General features: G+C 38.2%; 1 protein-coding gene across 1 annotated transcript in view; it reads left to right on the forward strand.

Annotated features, from left to right (window-relative positions):
* LOC125141361 overlaps positions 1 to 16,933 on the forward strand; it is a 50,700-nt gene extending 33,767 nt beyond the window's left edge. The window contains exons 3-4 of the mRNA XM_047814494.1: positions 16,295 to 16,356; positions 16,584 to 16,933. Of these exons, the coding sequence (XP_047670450.1) occupies positions 16,295 to 16,320 (26 nt within the window). The 3' untranslated portion in view covers positions 16,321 to 16,356; positions 16,584 to 16,933. The remainder of the gene's footprint in view (positions 1 to 16,294; positions 16,357 to 16,583) is intronic.
* The last annotated feature ends 2,675 nt before the right edge of the window (positions 16,934 to 19,608 follow it).

Raw genomic sequence — 19,608 nt, forward strand, 5'->3', positions numbered from 1 at the left:
TGTCATCACCTGCAAAAGGTGCATTAAACACCATTTATCTCTGAAGTTACTAGTGTGTATGGCAAATGCTAGTAGTCTACCAGAATTTGGACTTGTGAGGAACATATTCATCATAAATTCATCTTTGTATTGTTTTGAATGTCAGATGTACAGTACAGTCTGTTTTGACTGAGACTACATATCTTAGAAAATTGAGGTTCCCAACCTGGCAGAAGCAACTGAACTAGTAAATGCAGACAACCTTGTAGACTTCACACCGTATTACAGTTTCAATCACAGGGACGTTACATAGGTTCTTATGAAATATTAATGTGTGTTCTAAATTGAATGCGTTTTAACTTATTTGGGATGTATAACAGTGATGTTTTGGAATAATCTGCTTTAAATACAAGTTAAATCGACAACAATGTTGATCAAAAAAAAGTTGTCAATTATATAAATATATATATATCAACAAATGCTGCTTATGAGCTCACCCAGAATATTCCTTGAATAAACTTTAATAGTCATGTTAAGTGCTGTCTGTTTTGACAGCCCCAGAATAAATAAATCTGTTACTTTAAATGTGATTGTTCTGCATACAATAAATTGTTGTATGTTTGTTGATGATAAGAAATATAATAAATCAGAATAAAACCACTTTTTGACCAAGTGTTTATATTCACACAAGCAATTTGTCTTATGATTTTTTAAATACATGAACAGACACAAAAGATCACTAAAACAACAACAAAAACAAATCTTTGACCTTATTTAATTAAAATTCTTGAAATTAGAGTTTTTAGGGGTGGTATTATTCTTAAAATGAGCACAACAATCTAATTGAACATGCACCAAAACTTGCACTTTATAGCTTTCACTTGTTTCTGTTAAAATCTACCTCAAAAGGAGTTAACATTTAATTGTCAAGAAAGAAGAAGACCAATTTTCTTAAATTATGATTTATGAGCTAGTGTGCAATGTATTTTATAAGACTTAAAAAACAAGACATATTTTCTAGAAATAAGAAATTTTTAACTTTCTTAGATTTTGTATTTTTGCAGTGTATGTTAATTCCTCTCCACTGATTCTCTCTTTCTACCATCCCGAGGTACCCAGAAACTGTACCAGCTCCGATCCTCTTCCATGCGATGAAGATTTTGGACCTCCACTGAGATGAGGGCGACTCTTTGAGAATCCTGAGACATCTACAGATCTACCAGCTCCAGTTGGACTCTGTGATACTAAAGAGGAGATGTGAACTCCATGTGATCTTTACATCAGTACAACATTTATCAGACTGTATATTTATAATCACACCCCTAGTGTCAGCCAGATGAGGATGAGGTTTCCCTTTGAGCCTGGTTCTTCTCAAGGTTTCTTCCTTTACCATCTACATTACATTTACATTTACATTGTGAACTAAATCCATCTAATATTAATCTTGAATTTTGTATTCTATTAATCTATATATGTTTATGTTCTGTAAAGCAGCTCTGAGTCAATGTCAATTGTTATACAAATAAACTTGAATTGAATTGAATTAAAATGATAAATAGCAATCTTATCAAATACATAAATAAATAAAGTGCCAAGGTATCACATAAGTCTACAAAAAATAGACAAAATAATATTTTAAGACAAATATTTTATTTTTTTTCACATTCAAAATTAAAGTTAATTAATGTTAACTTAAAAGTAACAGATTTAAGAATCACATTTTTTATTTACTACTGAATTATTACTTCCCTTCATTCAGCTTGTGAAACACAACTCCATCTGGTTGTTTGTGCCATTTAACAGTGATGTTCTCTGTCCTCAAATGATCCTTCAGTTTCTGGTTGATCTGAAGAACAGAATAAGGCTTTTATTACTAAATAATGCAGGATAGAGACTCATCTGTAGGAAATGGTACAGAAACTGAATACAGCAGTCAGAATCTAATTACATTACAGTTTATATGTGTGAGAGTTGATGAATACTGGGAAATGTACATCATAAGCCTTGTACATCATAAGACGCACCTGCTCCAAGATGGCCATCATCATTGCAGGATCATTCGCATCCTCACTGGATCGGACCTTCACTCTTATTACTTGTTGTTGTCCCATGATTTCTAAATACAGAAACACAAACAATATCACATAATTAAACAATCATTTTAAACTTAGTTTAATTTTTCTAAATGCAAGACTAAATCATTAGCTCACCTGAATAACAGAAGAAAGGCATTATGTCTGAGCACAGAGCATCAGCAGTCTGACTGTTATTTATATAACCACAGTTTTCATATACCAGGGCATTATCAGGTTGTCCAGACACCCAACCAAGGGTAGAGAAATTAGTTTGGTCTGTCCACTTCCAGGAGTCTCTGAACAGACCAAACCAAGTCCAGTCAGAGGTTAGTCCCTTTATAAATAAGTCTTCAGTTATATCTCTGGAGCTGGCCAAGTCTGTGTGATTTTGTCTACAGTAAGCCTGAGCTTCATGCCATGTCATAAGAGTAGAGATGTAAATGTACCTCTGATTGCCAGTATAACTGTCTGTGAGAATAAAAAACACATGATGAGACATGAGTATTTAGGCACTTTTAATACTTACAAATATAAAAGATTTACAGTTTACAACATTAAAACCATGAAAGGAAATTTCTCAAAAATTGCTGACAGAAAGTAAAAACATGGCACACATGTAGACCTCAATAAACTGAACAAGTATTTCCCAAGTGCTTGACATTTTTTCAACAACATTCTCTTCTGACAACTAGGAACATGAGCAACATGTAGATTCTTACCATCAAAACAGACAGTGGGGAGTAAGTAAGTGCAGCTCACATCCAACCAACCCCAGGGAGAAATCATACCACACTCCTCATGTCCAGCCCAGTTATCAGGATCACCTGGTCTCCACCATCTGGTTCCTACTATCTCATTTCGCATGGACCAGCGCCAACTGTCGATGTCATTGTAGAGTCCAATCCAAGCACTGGAACCAAATTGTTGTCTCTGTGCTTCCTTCTGAAGTCGGACCATGTTGTCATTACTGTCGATGATAGCCAGGTCAGTGTGTGTGGCTCTGCAGTAAGCCTGAGCATCACCCCAGGTTTTCCCCTGCTGGATCAGGTAGTACTTATGAGGGATAGACAGGATGAGAGGAACAAATCCTGTGGATAAATTTTAAACATTTTATACATATTAGCTCTGTTCAGAATGTTTTTTGCATAATCAATCTTTTTTCTATAATTTTCCTTATTTTATATATATTTTTTTACTTTTAGTTTTTTTACTTTTACTTTGTTTATGTAGCAGGTGATTTATTTCTCCACCTCGTGTTTTCTAATGAAACGATTGGCAGTAGCTAAATAGGTGGGCGGGGCTTATGGTATATTACAGCAGCTACGGTTAGCTGGAAAAAGAGAATCCCTACTGTTTTACGTCCCTTTCAGTGGGAGATTGGCTCTGTTAGTGGTGCAACGTCACTTAACTGAGTTGGTCCAGGTGTCGAGGCTAAGGTGTATGGCATTGTCCTTGAATAGGTATGGTATTTTATGTTTGTCGACAGAACACTATTCTACTATTCTTTATTTTTGTTAATTCTGTCTCCACCTGATCAGAGGGAATGAATTTGTGTTGCCTATTTTGGATAACTTGTTTAATGTACAACTCAAAAGAACAAACTAATTCCTGGGGTGACCAAGGTCTCGTAATCGGTACTGTCATATTTATCATATTGTACACCAATTTTAGCTTTACACTGAATGTTTTCATCATGAGAACTTTGTTTATGAGGCCATCATTTAAAATCATCAGACACACTAATCATCTCACCTAAAATTTACACATAAAGCACACACACACACACACACACACACACACACACACACACACACACACACACACACACACACACACACCTCTCACCTGTGAAAAACAGGAGTATGAAATGACGTTGCTCCATGTATAGATAAATTCACTATAACAAAAGAAATGTGATTAAAATCCCTCAGCAGTTCTGATCACCTGTAGAACCGATAACTGTAAGTACCACATCACTACATATGATTAACTTCAATTATAAACACTAATCATTTCATGTGGGGTGTAGTTAATTCTACAGTTATTGAATGGATATCATTCCTCAGTGTTTTACGTTTACTTAAAGTTTAATTGTCAGAACAACAGAGGCAGGAGATATTATTTTCAAAATCATTACATCCAGAAACAAATCCAAAGCTAGATAAATCCAAAGAAAGTGAAAAGCATAGAAAGGTCAAAAACAGCAAGCAATCAATATAATTTAAAAAACTGAGCAAAACACATGGCTGTAATTAAAACAGTACAGGGAACACGAACGCGAGGCTTAATAACATCACAGACATAGAGAACACAGAACATATACAATAAATAATGGTTTTAGTTAGTTATCATAAATAAATAAATAAATAAATAAATACTTATTTTATAAATACAATGTCTCACCTTACATGTAGCATATTTAACATTTTAGTATTTAATATTACCGATTACAGTTCAATATGAAATTACAGATTTATATAATATTTAAATTTGCATTTCTAAAAATGATTACATCATTACAATTAGAAATATGAGGAATACTCTGAAAATGAACTATTTATTAAACTAAAGACTGGAAATACATTAGTGAATGAGAGAGTTTCTCTTAACTCTCAGATGTTCACAGCTCCTAATTTATGCTTATTAAATCATATTTTTTATTACTTTTTATAAATCAGTGTTAAATGCTTTTCTTACATCCAACTGAAACTCTGCGGTCAACAATGACAACATTTCTAATTATTTTACATAGAGCTTTTTCATAAATTTTAGTGACATAGATCTAGGGTCCATTCAGTGTTAGTTGGTTATTGGTTATTGAATGTGATTTTTCATCAATGATTTCATTCATTTTTCTTAACCCTGTTTTTTCTTATATGTTATGACTAAAACATTTTAGTCCTACATGTTAAGCTCTGTACAACTCAGACCCCATCAACATGTAGAAAATAACATAATAATTCAGCAGTATACAGTATTATAACATACCTTAAATGTGAAGGAGGTAAAATATCAGTTTTGTAGGTGAGGAACAGTGTATCTCAGGGTATTTCAGATCTGTTCTATGGCATCTGATGAACCACCGTTGCCATTTCCTCTCTTTTAGGCTTGATGACGTTGCAAATCAGCACTGCCTCCTTTCTCTACTTTACAAATCAGATTGGATGGAAATCTGAAATGAACCTCCCATACAGTAAATGATGAAAAGAAGGACTGGCTCAAGATCAAGTCACCTTCAAATACTCTTTAGTGTGTAATTTAAATAATGATTCATTTTGGTTTTGATTGTTAGACTTCTACAGCACAAAGATAAGCTCATCGTACTGATCTGTAAACATAGATATCTGCAACAATACTGACAAAAGAGTACAGTTAAAGGATGTCATAAATCTACACTAACTAGTCCATCACAATTAAGTTGAAGATAGATGTGTGTGCAGAAAAGGTGTTTTATTTAAAGAGAATGCAGACAAATCTGAATCAAAATAAAAAAAACAGGAAACAGGCAGAACAAGCAATGTACAAGTCAAGATATCAGGGATGACCCAAAACTTCAGGAAAAATGAGGGAAACAACCAATGACAATAGATGGAATACAAGACATGAATTAAATAACAACACACAAGGCCAGGTAAACAAAATATAAACACAAGGAAAACTAAAAAAGCGCATGCTATAACACTGCTATGAGCTCTTAGCAGCTCTGCTCACAATGTTAGTGACATTAGGAGGAGACTCCTGACACAGTGCAGTGTGGAGAGAAATCAATTATTAAAACCATCAATGATTAAAACCATTATATTGCATTTGCATTTGTGTCACACACAGTCATATGTTGTCATATACAGTATATAATCAGGGCCACTCAATATAATCTCAGGGTTAATTAGGGTTAGGGTTCATTTGCACCTCTGCATTATTGGGAAATGGAAGCTCAGAGGTCAGGATGTTTGAGTACTAACTGGAAGGCTGATGCCAGGATCACTGCTACTGCTGAACTCAACCCTCAGTTTACAAACAAGATCAATGTAAGTTGCTTTTGGAAAAGATTGTCTGCCAAAATAGCATAAATAAATCTCAATTATCATTACATCTTTTTCTTATACAGTAGCTTTGAGTGTTGATCATTTTTGGAACCTATTAGTCTGGTAGCTGATGTTAGGAACTAATGTTTTTGCACAAACAATATTTTACCATTGCACATATGTTATATTACCATTGTCGATGTTCTGAATAAATTAGGTATTGTCTTGCTTTATATTCACTGTAAAACCAAGCACCTTTTGATCAAAATAGGCATGATGGGTCATAAAAAAACCAAAAGATCTCTCAGGTACTGTGGTGTGAGACCATTAAGTGCTTTATTGGTTAGTAATAGTATTTTATAATCAATGCACAAATTGACTGTAAGCCAATGCAGTGAGGATAAGATAGAGGTGATGTGTTCATATCTCCTGGTTCTAGTTAGGACTCCTGCTGCTGTGTTCTGGACTAACTGGAGCTTGTTTCTGCTCCTACTGAACATCCAGACAGTAAAGTATTACAATAATCCAACCAAGACGTAACAAATACATGACCTAGTGTTTCTGCATCATGTAATGACATCATATTTCTTATCTTAGTAATATTACTGAGATGAAAGAAGGCTAACATTGTGGTATTATTTATGTGAGCTTCAAATGAGTATCAATAATCACACCGAGGTCCTTTACTGCTGCACATGATGTAATAGAAAGACCATCCAGAGTTACTCTGTAATCAGAAAGCTTACTTCTGACTGTCTGTGGTCCTGGTACAAGAACTTCTGTGTGTCAGAGTTAAGCAGGAGGAAGTTAGTAAGCGTCCACTGTCTAATGTCCTTCACACAATCTTCAGTCTTATTAAACTGGTGTCTCACATCTGACTGCTGAAACATATAGCTGTGTGTCATCAGTGTAACAGCGGATTTTAATAATTCACATTTCTCAAATCAGCTTTACAGAAGAATAGAAACAGAATAAATAACAATTTAACATGTAAAATTTATTTTATTATTTATCTCTAACATCTATCCTTAATGAGCAAGCTGGAGGCAATGATGGCAAGGGCAAACTTCCTGAGATTATATAAGAATGAAACCTTGAGAGGAATCAGACTCAGACGTGAACCTCATCCTTATTTGTGTGATAATGTGACAGTAAATAATGTCAATGTAAATAATGTCCTTTCTACAATAGTTTGGGTTGGCACAATTCCCAAGTTAAGCTCAGACCCAACTCTAATTCATTCCTGTTAAAGTCTTCAAATGACTGCTGATGAAGACCTGAGAATAAATATACAATAGATGACTTGCAAGTGGAGCCACTTTCTTGGGAACTGACTCTACTGACTGCTTTGCCAAACAGGCCCTATATATAGGGAGATATTGGAAATAGGAGTCATGTTTGGCCTTAAACCCTGTTAAATTGCATCACTGCTGATGGCACAGGTCATTAGCTTGGTGGCACCTGCAGTAAAGTCTGTGGTCTGGGGGAGCTCAACTACCACCTCTGGGTTTAATCCCTCACTGTTGTTGAACTCCCATGGCAGGTCAGCTTGATAGGACTGATAAAACGAGGGCAGATAATTCACACTGAAAGACAAACAGCTTCCTGGAGTCAAAGAAGATTCAGATTATGTGATGTAGATACCCTTTTATGGTCTCGCCGATGTGTGTCTTTACATCCCCTGACCCAGTTTTAAGTCACTTATAATTTTGGATCGTATTCACATGAGACACCGGTTTTTTGATTGGTTTTCCTATGGGATCAATTTATGACACGTTGCTAAATTCAGTTGAAAGGGAACTGGACAGTATATAGATTTTCTAAAATGTTATAACAGGAACTACTGTGTCGGGAAAAAATGTCTACATTTTTACACATCATTATACTCTATGTAAAGTTAAATAAATATATCCTAACAGAAATCTTACCAGTGATTACATAATTTTTATTTAAATCCATTTATTATTAGAGATTACTAGAATAACCATTCATTAACACAAGGTCGTGCAGATGAGCTATTATGGGAATGATGATTTAGAGTAGGATGCAAGTGCAGGTAAGTGTTTATTAACGAGGAGGTCAGTTCCAAAGTCAAACTGGGAGGTTTGTGTCATAAAATCCGCTGCCAAATCAGATATGTGGACCAGAAGATCTGCTGTTGTGACCCTGAACAGGAAGCAGCTGAAAGGACCACATCCTTTTTTGTTCATCACTTACTATTTATTTGTGGGTCTTTATTTGTTAATTTTGGACTTAATTTTATGCTCATGGAACTTGTGTTATTAGCAGATTCTACAACAGAAATACTCAAATAGAACTTCCACATAATCCATCAGTCTGTATGTGTGTGTGTGTGTGTGCAAACTATCAAATTTATGATTTTATTTTTGCTCTGTGACCATCAGAGACTACTGAGCTGCTTATGCAAATCACTCCATGTCTTTGCCTTACTTTACATAAACATGTGTTTTTGCATACTACTGACATCATAGAGTTCAGACAAATGATTAAGATGTGAACTATGAAGCAGAGCTAGAGTTTTCATTTTTCATTCAGGGCACAGGCACAGATGCATTTACATTCATATTTACATTCACGCCATTTGGTAGATGACCTTGTCCAGAGTGACTTACAGAAGTCCTTGGAAGACTCTATCAATGAAAACATGGATACTGGTTCACTAGAAGAGCATCATGCAGACAGACCGATGGTCGGTGTGGAATGACGCTGTAGATATTTCTGTTGCATTAATCACAAATGTTTCAATGGTTCACTTACATTCTACTTGCACAAAGTAACACCTCATTCATTGCACACATTTCAGTTACACAGGGACCATCAAAGGGAATGAAATGTACTGTTATGGACAATCCTGTTGATGAAGAGGCTGTATTAATTTGTAGGGAGTTACATTTACATCGGGAGAGGATTTTGAGGCCCAGAGTGGATTTTTATGTCATATCCCTATGCATTTTTATTTGAGTGATACCGCTCAATTTACGGTCTTTCTTTATGGTCAATAAGATACATCCATAATCTCATCCATCCTTACATCACAAACATCAGCCATGGCGGCCGTGCTCTTACATCCGAGCAGATGCTTTGCGTTGTCTTACGTTTCTTTGCAAATGGTAGTTTTGTGTATAACATCGGGGATACAGAACATATTAGTAAGGCTACTGTTTACAGAGCGGTCAGGAAAGTGTGTCTCGCTCTTTAGCACTTTCTGACCATTTTGTGTTGTTTCCTGATAAAATAAAATACTGTTCTTCTGGTTTCACCTCTGATATTATAACAGTCTGGAATTTACTCTAAAATAATTCTTACTAACTACAAATTACATCTTTAACCAGTCTAATTAGATTAATGTAATAATTACTATTTCTAGAAAGTATTGGTCTACTTACTAATTTGGTCTCTTTACTTATTAATTACTTTCTAAATCCCAAATCAACTTCACCCACTTGAACAATAAGGAGAGACACGAAACTGCACTTCTAATGCTGTCACATAAACAATATACAATTGCATGAATTACCTTTGAATTGACCAAAGTGTGTAACTAGAGGGAGAAGTTTACATTAAAAATATACCATTTAAAATGTGATGTTAAATACACTATTGTTTTATACAGCAGTGTTGCTTTTTAAAAAAATAAGTGTTCATATTCTCCATATGCTTGCATAAGCACTTCCAGTTCTGCTGGTGAGAAATCTGCACTTTTTTTTGTCTGACGCTGTTGCCATGGTGACCCGTTATATCTGCGCTCCATTGATAATGGCTTTTTATAGTGCACGCGCTTAACTCAGAGTCAGTCAATTTAGAGTTAATAAAACTAACTCATTTTAGCTGTTCTGTAACCAAAAACTCACAGTTTCCCATCTCAGGGTTTGTCACCTCACAGGTCAAGTTTAAACTCACAGTTACTTGGACGTCATTTCTGAAACAAGCTCCTGAATAATTAATAATAATAACAAACAAAAGTAAACTATGAACAATTTAACTATTAAAACTAGAGTCTTTGAATAAGCCTCAAAATTTTTAACAGTTATATGATATAAATGACTTAATGTCCCAGCCCAGGTCCTTAATCGGGCTAATTTTCTCCCTGAGGGTGAATTTTCATTTGACATTGTAATCTTTTCATTATTTTATAACTAACACGTCGCAAAAACACTTTTTCTCTATCTTTTGTCATTCTGGAGTTATTAGTTAAAATGTACTCCAAAAATGACTTCCCATGATTCCATGGGGCGGTGTTATGTAAATTATAGTTATAAAACGTCTTATCCAACATTTAACTGGTTGGAACCCGTCTAAAGTTGAATTTAGAAAAATAAAGTTGAATTCCCCTTATTTTTAATCTAATCCGTGATTATTTACCTATTTAGAAAAATTATTATAATTAAATAAATTTTAGGCCTAATAACCTACGACGCCAATTTCTTTGCTTGAATCTCTGTATTCATGCCTGAGCTTTAACGTGCTGAACGAGGTAAGATTGGACCGGCAGGTGCTTATTTTAGGGTCACACAAGGCCAGCGGAGATCCATTAAGGGTTAACTGAGGCAAGCATTGGCATCTCACACACACACACACTGCTGCTGTAACTTTCATTCATTTTCTACCGCTTATCCGAACTACCTCGGGTCACGGGGAGCCTGTGCTCTCAGGCGTCATCGGGCATCGAGGCAGGATACACCCTGGACGGAGTGCCAACCCATCACAGGGCACACACACACTCTCATTCACTCACACACTACGGACAATTTTCCAGAGATGCCAATCAACCTACCATGCATGTCTTTGGACCGGGGGAGGAAACCGGAGTACCCGGAGGAAACCCCTGAGGCACGGGGAGAACATGCAAACTCGACACACACAAGGCGGAGGCGGGAATCAAACCCCCAACCCTGGAGGTGTGAGGCAAACGTGCTAACCACTAAGCCACCGTGCCCCTGTAACTTTCACTCATTGAGAAATGTTTCTCTGCTTGCATCAAGCCCAGCCGATGTCCCGCCCCCAAGAGCCATATACCCCACCGTGATTGGTAGTTCGTTCAGCTCCACATTCAGCACTGTAAAGTGTCATACATATCAAACTTGTGGGCCGCACTAACATTAAACATTCATATTAAAACGGGGGCCACAAACTATCGTCACGCGGGCCACGATTGGCCGCGAGTTTGAGACCCCTGATCTAGATTCGGTTACAGATTAATGATTAGTAAAATTTTGTGTATTGTCCCAGGGACAAAAGGAGGGAAATGAGTTGGAAATTTCTAATCTAAAGATGTTTATAAGGTTTTGTCCTTCTATGCTTTTACCTTGTATCTGTAATGACCAGAGACTGACGTTGTCATCGGTTGTTTTCTTAAGATTATGACAAGGGCAGTAGGGACTGGAGACGAGTTGTTGGGAATTAGGCATAAACAATGTCCAGTAAACCTTCTAGTAGGCCTTGCAGGCCTTGGCCCAGTTCACATTAGCTTGATCAGGAGATGAGCATGCGGTAATTTTGAGCCAATGATATTTTTTTTTTTTTTACTTTTTTATTATGCAAACAGACAATTACAATATTTACAGAAGAGAAGTTATACAAATACAAAGACCAACAAAACAAAACATGTCTGACCAGTATACCACAGCCAACCAGGGTCCAGAAGCAGCGAAGATATATATATATATATATATATATATATATATATATATATATATATATATATATATATATATATAGAGAGAGAGAGAGAGAGAGAGAGAGAGAGATAGATACTTAAATATAATCTTCTATTTTATTTATATTTGATATTAGTCTGTGTTGCTGCCTTTTCCTGACCCCCCTCCCAAGACGGGTGTAATTCTGATGTATTATTTTGAGTGGAGGTAGACAAGTTTTCCATGGAGATGTACTCTATTAGTACATTTTTCCAAGTTATAGTGTATGGTGTTCCTTGATTTCCAGTTCATGAGGATAGTTTTCTTTGCGATAGTTAGAGCCACTAGGTGTAATTGACTGTTTGTACTGTTTAAATTGATTATGGATGTGTCACCTAATATACAGAGGGAGGGAGACAGCAAAGCCAAATATTCAATTCAAGTTTATTTGTATAGCGCTTTTTACAATAGACATTGTCTCAAAGCAGCTTTACAGAACATAAACATAGAGCAGAAGGTAAACATAATTAGTGATAAAGGAAATAACGAATAATAAAAGAAATAAGAATTAACAGAATAAAAATTCTAGATTATTATTAGCTGTATATAGTTCACAGTGTGTATGTATTTATTCCCCTATGAGCAAGTCTGAGATGACTCAGGCAGCAGTGGCAAGGAAAAACTCCCTTAAATTGGTAAAGGAAGAAACCTTGAGAGGATCCGGACTCAAGGGGGAACCCATCCTCATATGGGTGACACTGGGGGTGTGATTGTAATATACAGTCAAACAAATGTTGTATTGGTGTGAGGTTCAAGGACTTCTGATCTTCTGAGTACCACAGAGTCTAACTGGAGATGTCTCAGGATTCTTAGAGTCGGCCTCGGCTCAGTGGATGTCCAAAGGCTTCGTCCCACAGAGGACGTTGGGAGCTGGTACAGTGTCTGGATGCCTCGGGATGGGTACAAAGAGAGAAGCAGTGGAAAGGGATTAACATATCTGCCGTTCATAAAAATGTGCCGGTCTGATGTACTGGTGCATGATATTATGGGATGTATTATGTGTACGCCTGACTAAAGAGATGAGTTTTTAATCTACATTTAAACTGGGAAAGTGTGTCTGCGCCCCGAACACTATCAGGAAGACTATTCCAAAGTTTGGGAGCTAAGTAAGAAAACGCTCTACCACCTTTAGTAGACTTAGATATTCTGGGAACTACCAAAAGCCCTGAGTTTTGTGATCTCAGAGAGCGTGAATGATTGTAACGTGTTAGAAGACTAGTTAGATACATGGGAGCTAAACCATTAAGAGCCTTGTACGTAAGTAGCAGCAGTTTGTAGTCAATTCTATACCTAACAGGTAGCCAGTGTAGAGATGATAAAATTGGGGTTATATGGTCATACTTTCTTGTCCTAGTGAGAACTCTGGCAGCTGCATTTTGGACTAACTGTAACCTATTTATTAAAGATGCAGGACAACCACCTAGTAATGCATTACAATAGTCCAGTCTAGAGGTCATGAACGCATGAACTAGCTTCTCAGCATCAGATACAGACAGGATGTTTCTCAGCTTGGCAATGTTTCTAAGGTGGAAGAAGGCTGTTTTGGTAGTATGGGCTATATGATTTTTAAAAGACAAGTTACTGTCTAGTATAACACCGAGGTCTTTCACTGTCGAGCTACTTGTAATAGTACATCCCTCTAAATGGGAGTTAAGTTGTGAGAGTTTATGTGCACTGGTTTTTGGACCTATGAGTAGTATTTCAGTCTTATCGGAGTTTAACAATAGAAAGTTGCAGCTCATCCAGTCTTTTATCTCTCTAAGGCACTGAGTTAATTTGGACACTGTGGCTATTTCATCTGGTTTCTGGTTCGGTGCCTTGCTCAAGGGCACCGCTGTCGTGGCCGGCCCGAGACTCGAACCCACAACCTTAAGGCTATTGTTGGTGATTTAAAAACTTTTTGATTGCTTGACTATAAGAAGGTCGTTCTGAAATGTTCATCTCTTTAGAAATTGACTGTTCAACATCTAGCCATGTGCTTTCTGATGGGTTAGGATGAATCCACTTGTATATGTTTTGGAGCTGATTGGCCAAAAAGTAGTGGTAGAAATGTGGTGCTTCCTGTCCTCCTTGTGTTTTTGGTTTCTGTAGTTTAGTCAATTTAATTCTTGGAGTCTTATTTTTCCAATAGAATTTAGTGAGAATTGAATCTAGTGATTTAAACCAGGTGAAGGTGGGTAGTGCTGGAGTCATTGTAAATAAATAGTTTAATTTAGGGACTATAGTCATTTTAATTACTGATATTCTGTCCATAATGGATAGTAGTAAATTCATCCAGCGATGAAGGTCATCATTTATTGTTTTAAGTAATGGAGTAAAGTCCAAACAGCTCTGACAGCCGGGGGGTGGGGGGGGGAACCCGGAGGAAACCCCCGAGGCACGGGGAGAACATGCAAACTCCGCACACACAAGGCGGAGGCGGGAATCGAACCCCGACCCTGGAGGTGTGAGGCGAACGTGCTACCCACTAAGCCACCGTGCCCCCCCCCCCCCCCCGTTATTTAATTTTCTTTATTTTAGATTTACTGGTTTATTTATTTAGATACAAAGGTGCATTTAAAGAACTTATACAGGTTGTTAACATCACATATTCCAACAAAATACACTTCCATGTGAAGTCCCCTGTGGGATTCCTTTATCCAAAATCTACCTCTTTCTATATTCACCCATTTTTCTAAGCACATTTAGAGAACACACCACTACTTTCGTAAAGATACTGGATCATTTTCATGAAGGATAATGATGGCAGAATGAAGGAGGCACCAGAAGAAGTTTTGGAAGCGCTTACGTTATCACTGTATTTGCAGTTGAATCTATTTGCCAGAAGATGGCGCTAAGTTACACGATGTTATAAAAGCTGGGTTGTACAGTGTACAGTCTGCCACACACCATGAAAGCGTTCGGCACTTTGTTCTTCTGGATGTTGGTCTCCCAGCTTCTGATCACTCTCATGTTTTCAGGATCCAGCTGTGAGATAATGATGAGCCTCCACGAGCCTTTTCTGTGCTGTAAATGGCCCACAGTCCCTTGACACCCACAGCCAGGTCGATGTCGGTGTAGCCACCCCAGGAATAAGGATACTGGCCGTGAAATCCTGGGTGTGGCAGCTCTCTCCAGGCCACAATGTTCTCAGCAGCAACGTCATAACGCAGCAGCGTGGGGCTCTGTCTGTGTCGGTAGTAAAGCGATCCATGGTACACGGTGGCCCCGGTGCTCCACATCGACTCTGGTAAAAGCAGGACCTTGGTGGGGTAGTCACGGGCAAGCTGCTCCAGGTTTTCATAGGCGTACAGTTCTCGTACTTCACTGCTCACAGTGTCGATGCACCACACCGTGTCTGGCCCATACAGAGCTCCTGGAGACTCTGGGTCCTGGAACCACATTCCGTATTTTTCTGTGGTGCTGTTGGCCTTCTGATGGGTCTCAGGCTCACCGACAGAAGCAAGTTCCCTACAGGCTTTTATACATAGAATAAACAAAACAGATTATTATCATAAAAATCAAGTTGTTTGTAGGCATATTTCAAATTTCATGCCAATTCATGTCAAATTTCATTGTTTTTTTTAATGGCTGGTTGCTAATTTATAGATTTAAAGCCATGTTTATATTTAACAATCTTCAAAAATGAAGCTGTCAGACCTGCATTGTCCTGAAAGTTCTCCTGGACTTTGGGAGGAACTGGAACTTCAGACACGGTGATTAAAGCAGATCTGATATATGACAGAAAATAAATATCAAACATATTTAATTGCAAATTTTTTTACTCCTTACAATTTCACTTAGATTTTAAAGACATGTTTATGGAAGGAGTCTCCAGTGTCAGTGCTTTGGAATGGTCAGAATGAAGTGTTTAAACTTGAGGGCAAATGACACAAGAAGGAGACATTTAGTGTATTATGTGTGTGTGTGTGTGTGTGTGTGTGTGTGTGTATGTGTGTGTGTGTATATGTGTGTGCGTGTGTGCGTGTGTGTGTGCGTGTGTGCGTGTGTGTGTGCGTGTGTGTGTGTATATGTGTGTGTGTGTGTGTGTGTCCCTTAGTACACTCATGTACATCAGATGCTTAAATGTTTTTCAAATGAAAATGTTTTATTTATTTCTAAATCTATATATTTGTCTTTATTTATTTATTAATATTTGTAATGCATATATTTAATGTTTTTTAATTTAAGACCCCATTTCCCTTGGTATCTTTTTAATTTGAATCACTTTGTGCTGCTAAAACCCTATATTGAATGACTTTGTTCTGCTGAAACATTAGTGTAGCCCAGCTGGGGTTATATTAAGTATCATTTCTTTTATTTTCATGTAATGGGGCATTTATGATTGTATGTGGTTCATATAATATCATAACTGTGTCTGTGTATTGTGATAAAATAATTGTGCACGTCCCCTTTAAGAGTTTGTTAGTAATACACTGTCTAAAAACGTGGCTTTGCCCAGCAGGTTAGTTCATTTCTTTCTGATTGGCCCTTGTCCTTCTTATTCCCACCACTGCAGGTATACTGAGAATTATGATTGGATGAAGGGGTGGAGTTTAGAGCTGCAGATCGGTGTGAGAGGTTTGTTGTTTGTCTCCTGCGAGTTTTAAGGCTAATATATAGAGTAAATAACCACTGACAAAGTGTGTAAAAGCGTCTGTATTTGTCTTACCGAGTGTTATTACTACTTTTATTTGTGTACATAATGTGTACAAGAGTAAAGTTTATGACTTGTTTCTTCTGAGACAGCCAGCCAGCCGAAGCTACGCTAATTCTCGTGACTATCTGACTGCTTTCCTACACTTTAGTTTAGTTAACGATGTGACTGGGAGGAATTCATGGACCAGTTGGGACTTACCTCGGATGTGCTTTGGAGTATCGTTGCTATAGCGATAAAGGATCGGTTCGGTAGAGGAGGGACTACAGAAAGATCTACAGCTTCAGAGGAGGGAATTTGGTGTTCCAGCCGCATGGGAAGCCGTTCAGGTGATTTGTTTATTTTATTTCAGCTCGTAAGGGTGCATAGATATCTACACTGTGTGAAAACTACATATCCCATGAACATATGCTTTGTGGACGGGCTACTGTTAGCATGTGGCTAATGTTCGGTAAGCAGCCATAGATATCTACACTGTGTGAAAACTACATATCCCATAGGGCTGTGTATTGGCGATACGTATCACGATATGGGGTTGCGTTACGATATGTTGTGATACATTGCAATATTGTAAGCAAGGCGATATATTGGGATATTTCTTATTTTAATTATAGGATAAAGTTTTAGGGAAGCTGTCAAGAACACCACCATATGCAAACCTTAGCAAAAAAAATTCTTATTAAAGTGAAGTGACATATGGCTAAGTAGGGTGACCCATACTCAGAATTTGTTCTCTGCATTTAACCCATCCAAAGTGCGCACACACACAGCAGTGAACACACACACACACACCATGAACACACACCCGGTGCAGTGGGCAGCCATTTATGCTGCGGTGCCCGGGGAGCAGTTGGGGGGTTCAGTGCCTGGCTCAAGGGCACCTCAGTCATGGCCGACCCGAGACTCAAACCCACAACCTTCGGGTTACGAGTCAGACTCTCTAACCACTAGGCCACGACTGCCCCATTAGGCCACAGTGTCGGCTGTGCCGCTTCCACCGCCTGCTTCACCGCATCGGGAAGTAAGTCATCTCACTGCAGTTGCAGACGGGTGGAAATGGCTGCCCAGTTTGGTCAGTTGACACCCTTCCTCCACTCTTGTCCTACACCACCTTTGGCTGAACGAAAATTATTGTGTGATCGGATGCCATGGTGAATTGTGAGAGAATGTCTAACACCCACCTAGCGGCTGCTCTATCTATAAGCTGACATCATAATTATGCACAAATCAGATGTGTGTTATTGATCATTATCCCTCTTCCTCCTGCTCCTCCTACACACTTATTGGCTAAGATCCTTGTGACAGAAGAACCTGACAATGTTGTACACTGACCAGGGCGATGATCACCACCCTCAACACCATGTGGATGGTGATGCAGCCCAAGAAGGCCCTGTTGATAATTGTAGTCCTCCTTTGGCTTCTTGGTGTTTTCCAGACTAATAGGGGATAAGAAATAAGAAAGTTCCTTCTGAAAACATTAACAGACAGAACATATCTGGAAAGCTTGTAGGTTTCTCAATATACACCTTTCTGGCTGAAAAAGCAATAATGCTGCAATACTCACACATGAAGCCAAGGAAAAACAGCAAGAGGACCTCCAGAATAACTGCCACAACAGCCAGGCCAATGATTGCCACGCTGTCACCACACTTTACCTCCCTCGCTATGTGGCCGATGTTATCACCCAACATTGTGAGGCCCAACAACACTTGTGCCAGGGAGGATGTGGCCTCAATTGTGTTCATGTCCATCAGCTGTGAGAGAGAAACACCACATGACCACATTAGCATGACCTACATTTTAGACCATAGGTCACTAACAGACAGACCACGGTCTGGGTCAGGACCCAGAAATTTCTATACTTCTGCACAAATAAAGACGCACTTCGTGGTTCAGGTGGTTGTCGGAACTTAGAGCCGCCTCCAAGTTGACACATCGCAGGGTGATCTTTACACTTAGACTTTTTGGTTACTAAAAACTGTTTTAGTTAGACTTAACTGATAACTCTATAATTACTACAAAAAACACTGAGAAAACTCCTCAGACCTGGATGAGAATGAGCAAACTTCTTTATTGTGGTCAATCAGCCAACAATCTTCTAAGAGAAATTGCCAAGTTGAAAGTAACAAATGAAAACCCCAAAAAGAGCATGTCATGCAAATATCAATCAAAAACAAAAACTCTCGCGACGTTCTTGCAAAAATAAAAACCCACACCTTCACACACACACACACCACTCACACACACACACACACACACACACACATCACACACACGCGCGGCTGCCTCCTTCATCTGGCCAGAAGAATTTGACACACACATACCCACACACGGACACGCGCACACACACACACACGCGCACAAGCTCACGCGCCCACACACACCCACGCGCATACACACCTTCACCCGCGAGCCCCAGATATCTTCTCAATATATACCCTGGTGCTCCTAGCCTCTTCTTTGGTTCCCAGTATTTCTTGGAGTCCCATGGTGTCATATCACCTTATTTACCGGAATCACCTCCTATGTTTTCTAAATACACTGACCTAATTTCCCCTTATTTCCCATCACCTTTCACCCATATGCCCATTTATGGATTTTCCTCTCATTATTTTTCATGACCTCAGACTAAACACCTGCGCCTTCTTCAGTCTGCACAACAAGTTATGAGCTAAGGTCTGGGCACCATATGCCCATTTATGGATTTTCCTCCCCTTAGTTCTCAGGGCCTAAGTGTGTGAACCAATGTCTTTTTCATTTTACATAACAAGTTATAGCTATGAGCTAAGGTCTGAGAACCATGGTCTTCTTAATTTTACATAACAATTTATGAGCTAAAGTCTGGGAACCCTGGTCTTCTTCATTCTACATAACAATTTATGAACTAAGGTCTGAGAACCATGGTCTTCTTCATTCTACATAACAATTTATGAGCTAAGGTCTGGGAACCAAGGTCTTTTCCATTCTACATAACAAGTTTGTATTTGTTATTACAAATGTGCTCAGACTGACTAGGCCTGACAGCCCCGAATCTGGTTACTTTTACTAAGTTTATGATTACAATAAACATCTTTGGCCTACAACATCGCCTACATATGTCTTATGACACCAATTGTAATATTTTGCAAGGCCTTTACTTTACTTTGGTTATAGTATTGTAAGGAATAATACTTTAA

This window comes from Tachysurus fulvidraco, chromosome 1, assembly GCF_022655615.1.
Source record: "Tachysurus fulvidraco isolate hzauxx_2018 chromosome 1, HZAU_PFXX_2.0, whole genome shotgun sequence".
NCBI lineage: Eukaryota > Metazoa > Chordata > Actinopteri > Siluriformes > Bagridae > Tachysurus > Tachysurus fulvidraco.